At 43.5% G+C, this 8,117-nt stretch overlaps 1 protein-coding gene across 4 annotated transcripts in view; it reads right to left on the reverse strand.

Annotated features, from left to right (window-relative positions):
* The window catches only part of LOC113930239 (nuclear RNA export factor 3), an 11,854-nt gene extending 6,015 nt beyond the window's left edge, over positions 1-5,839 (reverse strand). Inside the window, exons 1-7 of one of the 4 annotated variants that reach the window (XR_004819787.1) lie at positions 5,392-5,836; positions 2,244-2,418; positions 1,869-2,022; positions 1,116-1,199; positions 917-1,021; positions 723-803; positions 62-169 (exon numbers count right to left, since the gene is read on the reverse strand). Coding sequence is in view for 3 of the 4 variants with exons in the window: in XM_035725369.1 (XP_035581262.1) it covers positions 62-169; positions 723-803; positions 917-1,021; positions 1,116-1,199; positions 1,869-2,022; positions 2,244-2,418; positions 5,392-5,593 (909 nt within the window). In the remaining variant the exon portion in view is untranslated. Of the gene's footprint in view, positions 1-61; positions 170-722; positions 804-916; positions 1,022-1,115; positions 1,200-1,868; positions 2,023-2,243; positions 2,419-5,391 lie in introns of all 4 variants that reach the window. The other 3 variants (XM_035725369.1, XM_035725368.1, XM_035725370.1) reach the window with 3 other exon arrangements.
* Positions 5,840-8,117: the final 2,278 nt, after the last annotated feature.

The raw sequence follows: 8,117 nt of genomic DNA on the forward strand, positions 1-8,117 counted from the left end.
TCACCGTCCCGTGAGCACTCCCAACTTCCTTTCAAAGAAGGATCTGGGTACCACACCTCACCTCACTGTTGGAGAGGTTCAAGCTCTCGATGCTGGCGGCATTCTGCATAGTGTTGGACAGGCCATCCAGCTGGCTGGGTGTCTTGGTGCTCGGGTTCGAGGACAAAAGCTATGATGAGGAAAAAGTTAGAGTGAGGACCCCAACAGGGGATATCTGAGACCAACCTGCCTCTTCTACCTAATCTCTCCCACCTTCAGCGTCAGTCTCAGCACTGGGACTGAGTCCTCACCTTGGGCATGTTCTTTTCATGGGTCTGCAGGGAGGCAGCCATGCTGTTTCTAGGATTTGGTACCATTTCAATATCATGGGTGATCAAGTCTCCGAGAAGCCGAGAGGAGGGAATCAGAAGGCTGAGAGAGGCCCGGCTGGTACAGCTCCAGCACCAACCCCTCCCCACGTTACCATCCCTAAGTCTCCTTCCCAGACAGGCCCCTCTGCCCTCACCTGCCCTAGAATTACTCCTGTAGGCATACCAGGGCAAAGAGGACCCTGGATGTTAAGAGATTGCTGGGAGACTGCATATCATTTGTTCACTGTCAGCAGCAGAGTTAGAGATGGGGTCAGTGGCTCTGAGTTTGAGGTGGAGATGGGGGGGCAATAGGTGTGGGAAGGAGATGCGGGCCTGGATGTGGATGCACAGCTACTCTTGAATCTGCATTACCTTTGTCTGCTCCACCTTTTCTGACTTCAGCTCCTTGTGCACAGAGTGGGGTGCATCAGAGGGGTAGATAAAGATAGAGATCTGTAGGGAACACAAGAGGGGCTGGGTTAAGTACCAGGAAATCCGACACAAGACCTTGCCCCTGTCCTGCCCTCTTGCCCCTAACTGGTCCCAGTCACGCCCTTGACACGTACCCTTTCGTTAGCCTCATCCCAGATCTTGCCGTTGACACTCTTCAATGCAAAGGCAACGTTGGCATTCTCAACAAAGAACTGGGCCTGCATTCTCTCATAGTGAAACTATAGGGAGAATGGCAAGAGAAAGAGAATATGAGACCCGAGCCACTGCTCATCTGCCCTGTTTCTTCTCATCTGCTTCGCTGTTTTCTCTTACCTCGACTGGGGTGAAGGGGACACTGCATTGTCCCTGAATCAGATCCAGCAGCCACTTCTCATCATATTTGATGCCGAATGGAATCTAGGAGCCAGAGATGGGAGAAAAGATTGACACAATGGATTCCAAGGTTAAGATAAGACCCAACCATGTCTTCCTTTCATACCGTTTTTTTGGGGGGGACGGGGGGCTTTAAAATAATTTCTTATGATAGGACATTATCCATTATTGCAAACTCTTGTACCAGACATGGATTTACTAAATAACTTTTCCTTCAATTCAAACACTTTTTTTTCAAATAATCGACTTAAGATGTTTAATATGAACTTCCTTTTATAAAGTTCCAAGTGATACTAGCTCAGGGCAGGATGCCTTAGCCTGCTTCTCCAACAGGGACCCCAAAGACACAACCTCCTCCCACACTCAGCTAGAGCTAAACTGAGCCTTCCAGTATGGAGTTGCTCCATCTCCTTGGCTGTAGTTTCCTCTGCTCTTAGACAACTTACCTGATTCTCCCTATAGTCAGTCTGTTCCCTTTATATTGCTCCTCTGAGTCTGCCCTTATTTGATCTAGGATGTTAACTAGGATGTTAACATATGTAATGCTACATATGTAATGATGCTAGTAATAAAAAGACCGATTACCCACTCCTCTGCCCCCAGAAAAGTACATAGCGTCTCTACATGAGTCCAACACAATTCCCTCTGTTCACCTTCTTCTACTTATTAGGTCCATTTTGCAGGGGCACTCACAATGATCTTGAACCATTTCCCCACGGTCTCATCCTGCCTCTCCCGCTCCATTCTTCTCTCTGGAGGCTTTTGCTCTCCCTTCATGTTAGCTTGGGTTTGGTCTTGTTTCTGAAAATTGCCTCTCCGACGACATGGTGGAATGGCATAGGGAGCACTGTGGGGAAGTGGAGAGAAGGAAGTAGTCCACACGTGCTCAGAAAGTCTTCCATTACACGTTTGCCCACTGATACCAGGGTACAATAAAGTTTGCTCAACCATTAACCTGATTCTATCATTCATCACTCTTCCAGGTTGGAGAAGAGAATGACATATTCAGCTACAGGGCTATGTATTCCACTGGCTGGTACATTTCAGCTATGCTGACTGGTCACTTACTATCTCACTCGGGTGCTCATGTGAGCGCCATCTGTTGCCAGATCTCCATCTTGCTGCTGGTGGGATGAAGGATGAATGCCAGAACTGACTTGTTCAGACCAGTTGTTATATCTCCTTCGGTAAATACCCCAGCATCTTGTTCTTCTTTGTAAGAGTTTACTTACATCATTATGCCCTGAAATTGAGAACAACGCATCAGTGGTCCCAACACCACAAACGGTTCTGGGGGAAATATCATGGCTAATGAAGAAATATCACTGACTTTATCATCTAAAATGAAATAGAGCACAGTGCCAAAAAGGTTGAAAAACTTCACTGTGGTTGCATTTCCTGGGAGATGAGAGGTGGGGAGCACTTGCGGCCAAGAAGAAAACGAGCACAGAGGAAAGGGTTTGGGCCTAGGGTTTAATCTGTGATGTTAGCCCTTGCTCTGCCCTTTTCAGGCTGGGTGACCTGGGACAAGTTGCCTATCATCTCTAACTCACAGTTCCTTCCTCTGCCCTAGGGGGATAACAAAATCCACCCTGAAAGTTTGGTGTTATGGTTCAAGGGTCAAAGGTGAGTTCCCGCCTGAAGAAAAAATTAGAGAAGCGAAAGTTAGGTCTGATGACAATATCCAGAAAAGTCTGGAGAGACATAATATGGAGAATACCAAAAGACAGAGGGAGAGAATTAAGGGAGATCTAGTGAGCATATCCAACCCATGCTTCATTTGAGTCCCGGAATGAAGAGGAGGGAAACGTAGAGAAGTGGCACTTGAAGCGATCTTGCTTGAGAACTTTCCCAAAGTAACAGGATAATCAAGTCAGTATAACAATACTAATAGGAGACAAAGTATGCTTTAAGGAAAAACATTCCTAAAGAAAAGATGTACATTTCACAGTGATGTTAATGTAGCAAAACTGGGGAAATTTGTGACCAGAAGACTCAAACTAAAAGAAATATTAAAGGTTCTTCTTCAGGCAGAAGAAACACGATCCCAGATGGAGGCACAAAGATGCAGGAAAGAAAGACTAATGGCATTTGTGAATATGTAGGCCAGTCTAAATGAGTATTGACTATATAGCACCAGGACGCTAATGTCTTCTAGGGGTTTAAATATACATAGAATTAAAATTCATGGCAATAGGGCGCCTGGGTGGCTCAGTTGGTTAAGCGACTGCTTTCGGCCCAGGTCATGATCCTGGAGTCCCGGGATCGAGTCCCGCATCGGGCTCCCTGCTCGGCGGGGAGTCTGCTTCTCCCTCTGACCCTCTTCCCTCTCGTGCTCTCTATCTCTCATTCTCTCTCTCTCAAATAAATAAATAAAATCTTTAAAAATAAAATAAAATAAAATAAAATTCATGGCAATACATTGGGAGGGTGTGAGTGGAATCAAAGTGTTCCAAAGTTCCTTCTCTGTCTGAAGAGCTTTAAAGAAGTAATTTACATGAGACCATGAAAAGGCAAAAAAAGAAAAAAAAGTACATTATAGTCTTAAGGGTAAACGCTACAAGAATGGCTAAAGAATGTTTAACTGTCCAGCCAAATGAGGTAACAATCTAATACTAAGAATATATATATATTAGGGGCTCCTGGGTGACTGAGTCTGTTAGGTGTCCATCTTTTTTTTCTAAGATTTTATTTATCTATTTATTTGAGAGCGAGAGAGAGAGAGATGGAGGAGGGGGGAAGGGAGGGGCAGAGTGGGAAGCAGAGGGAGAGGGAGATAATCTCAGGCAGACTCCATGCTGAGCAAAGAGCCCAACTCGGGGCTCTATCTCACAATCCCGAAGTCATGACCCCGAGATCATGACCTGAGCCGAAATCAAGAGTTGCCACTTAACTGACTAAGACACCCAGGCACCCCAAGGATCTGACTCTTGTATTCAGCTCAGGTCATGTTCTCAGGTGTGTGAGATCAAGCCATTTTTTCTCTCTCTCTCTCTCTCCCTCTCCCCCTGCCCCTTCCCACCCCTCTCTCCCTCTAAAAGAAAATATTAAATCATTTCAACGAAAGGAGAGGAAAAGGGCCTCACAACAGGCAGAAATAAATGTGCAGTTAATATGGTATACAGAAACCAAGTTATATCTATATTTACATTAAAAGTTTCAGACTGGATATTCCAAATAGAAAGATGATTTTATGAGACCGGAAAGAAAACATTCCATCAAATGCTGCTTAAAGGCGAAACATGCAAAATTTAATGATTTAGAAAATTTGAAAATAAATTAAAACTTGGCAAAATGTGTACCATTTACACACTAACCTACTGAAAGCTGGTATACCCATATTACTAAAGGGAAAGGTGTTCTTTCAAGAAAAAAATAACATTACTAGAGAAAAGAAGGAGATTTCATTATGATAAAAGGTTCAATGCAAAAAGAAGCCATTAATACAAAATTCTAAGTTGGTGTGCTTGTCTTAACACAGAGCCAAAACGTGCAAAGCGAACAATGACAGTAAAAGGAGAAATGGATAAATTCACGATTACAAATTGTGGCAACACACCTCCTTGAGTGACACATAAAATGGCAGACATAAGTTCCACTAGGTGGAGATTTTAAAATGAGAATTAAGTAAATTAACAAATTTACTTAATTGGCATGGAACAGTGCACATAAACACTGCACGTGGAACATTCCAGAATCGGTCATATGCTGGGCTATAAGGCAAACCTCAAGAATCGTCTCTGGGGGTAATACAATCTACCCTAAATAGTTGATATAAGAGTCAAGGGTAATGGTGGGTTCTCTGCCCCTCCCCCACCTCTAGTAGGCATCCAAAGAATGTTAATCTACACCAACCCCCCTCCCCTTTGCCTCCCACCCCCATCAACCTAGGAGACCCTCCCCACTCTCCAAAGGCTGGACCTGTGAGGACCACATAAGTCAGGTCTATCCCCTCAACCAGTGAAAAAAAATTCACCTCAGCCATGACCACTTCCATTGGAGAGGAGGTTTTCCATGTGGAACCAGGATGGGAATGTCAGGGCTCACTTGGCCCATTTCCTCAAGAGAGTGGAATACTAGTCAGCCTGGGCCCTCTCCACCCCTCCTCTAAATGGGGGTTGGCTGGGTGTCCGGTGGGGTGGGGTGGGGGAAGGGACCCAGAACCCCTCGTACCCTCTGGGGATCTGAGACCAAGGCCTCATGCTGACCAACTCACCCATGGTGTGGACCGAAGGCAGTGGCCCGTCACCAGTGTCCTCGCAGGTTGCTTGTGAAGAGAATCCGTGAGGTCTGGAGCCGGAGGTTTGGAGATGATCAGGGACGGCTGCTGAGGAAGGTGAGAGCAGGCCACAAACCACTTTGTCAGTGTCACACAAACAAGTCGGAATCCTTACAGGAAGTCCCTTCCTCAAAGGCATGGAGAAGAGAGCCTTGGCTGCCACCAGAGGAGGCTTTACTTCATATAATTCCTGTCCCCTGAATTTGTTACCAGCCTACCAGGGAATTGTTTCCAACTGAATCAGCCCTGCAGACAAGGCCAACTAGAATCATGAGGGGTGGGACCACGGTACTTGCAGCCACAAACACAAGGAACTCTGTATGCCAGGCTCTGTATCCACTGCAATACATCTTGTTCCCTCATTCTGCAAACCCAGAGAACTCTGAGTATCAGCTATAGGCCAGGCCTTGGATTTGCTACATTGCATCTGCTCTGTCATGGATTCCTCACAAGGGGACTCTGATATCACAGTCACCAGCTTTGCAAGTTTGCTGCAGCTTAATGAGGTGCTGGAGCTTGTTTGGAGTCATTCCGATGCTACCTGGAGAAACAGAGACTGCAACTGAGTTCCATGGAACGGCGGTGACATGTCCATGCATATGTAGCCTAACTAAATTCTTGCTGCAATATGTCGGATTTTATTTTTTTCTTAAGTTAGAGCAAAATAAAAGAATGTTCTGAAAATAATCACATGGCTGGCATTATCTCCAACTCATTCCAGAGAGATAATAGCAAACAAACTTACCCTCCCCCACCAAATAAAACAAAAACAAAAATAAAACAACACAACACACACACACACACACACACACACACACACACACACACACACAGCAGACCTGGAAACTAAAAAGGAAATAGCAAACAGAGTTTGGTGGGTCACTGTAATGAGAGGAGAATGAAACAAATCATGCCTTTTCCTTTACCAAAAAACATAGTCAGTATCGGTAGATGCCCCTTAGTGGTCAGAGACAGAACTGTAGCTCTGAAAGTTTCAGACCAGAGGGCTTTGCAAGGCAGAAAGAAGGAGGGAGGCGCCTGGGCTCCAGTGCATTAGCCAGAATTTTCTGGAATTTTCCACTACTTTCTGGAATTTTCTACTCTTTGCCCACAATCCCTTCCTGGATCTCCATGCCCCGAGAGAGAAAATTCAGTCCCTGAGAGAGGTGAAGAAAACTTGGCACATGAGAGTGTGAACATTTGGGGGTAAGGGAAGTGTAAGACAGAAACACACACACACACACACACACACACACACACACACACACAGATAAACTGTCAAGTCGAAAGCTGAAGTTTATATTTGCTAATTAAACAGTATCGTGTGAACATTTTCATAACATGGTAAGTATAGGTGAACTTTTCTCGTGAATCGGCTGTTAGATGTTTTCAAGTGTTTCTCTCAACAAATTTGCCTAATCACAAAATGCTAAACATTAAAAACGTATACTTAGAAAATGAAATCATTCTGCACCTTCCGTCTGTATGATCCCCTCACCCCAACTCACAGATATCCAAGATATCCAATGTAAATAGATTGGTGCACATTTTCCAGAGGTGTTTCTCTTTAGGTAACGTGTACACCTAACTGAAAATATTTGTGTAGTTACGTGGTTATAGATACACACTTTTAAAAATTTGCAATCACATAAATAATTTTCTGCAAATTGATTTTTTCACTTACTTATTACAACATCTCCAGATTGCCATTTCTTCAGTTAATGCGGTGTGGCATCCTTCCAGATGTGTACTGGAGAAACATTTTGCTTTTACATAAAAAGCATACATAAAATTAGTTCTTATCATTTGTCCCTTTCTCCACTGATAAACAAAAGTCCTTTGTTTTCTAGCCCAGTAGCACAAATTCTGTAATATTGTTTGCAAATAGTTACTCCCATCTTTTCAAACTTTTTTTTTCTTTTGATAGTACAGAAATTGCTTTTAATTTTCATGGGTTGTCTTCATTTAAAAACAATACAGCTACAACAGAAAACAAAAGAAGAAATACTTAGGGTTGCATCAAATACTAGCCCAGTGAGAATTCAAAGCACTGAAGGCTTCCTGGTACAATGGAAAAAAGCTTCACACCTAATTCCCCATGTGTAAATAAGTGGGGAAAATAACTGAATCCTTGTAAGGTTATTGAAGATACCATGTAAAGTGTCTCTGGCTTAAAATAATTCTGCCAATGATCATTTTCTTCCCTCCATGGAGGTTACTTTTCCTCTGCTTCTGGTTGGGCCCCACACACCATCCCCAGGACAGGGTTATCCATTGTCCCCTATCTAGGCTTCCAGGCCTGAGGAATGGGATTTCATCTCCACCATCATCTTCAAGACAAAGACACTGGGTAAAAGTTTGTTTGAGTACCCTGCCTGTCAACATGACTTGAACACCTGGGGCAATCAAAACCAAGAAAAACTTTTAACTCTCTTACAAATTTAATTGGACAAATTAAAGGGAAGTTAAAGAAAAAAAAAAAAACAAAACCTTCTCTATCCCAAACAGAAATGTCACATAATAAGGAAATGCAAATTATTGGGAAAATGCATGGAATGTGTTTTAAAGGCAAATGTTTAATATTCTATTAGATAAATAAATCTGATTAACAAAAGATTGTCGCTTGAAGTCCGTTAAAATAATTCAAATAAGAACTATACATT

The sequence above is a fragment of the Zalophus californianus genome, chromosome X (genome assembly GCF_009762305.2).
Source record: "Zalophus californianus isolate mZalCal1 chromosome X, mZalCal1.pri.v2, whole genome shotgun sequence".
Taxonomy (NCBI): Eukaryota; Metazoa; Chordata; class Mammalia; order Carnivora; family Otariidae; genus Zalophus; species Zalophus californianus.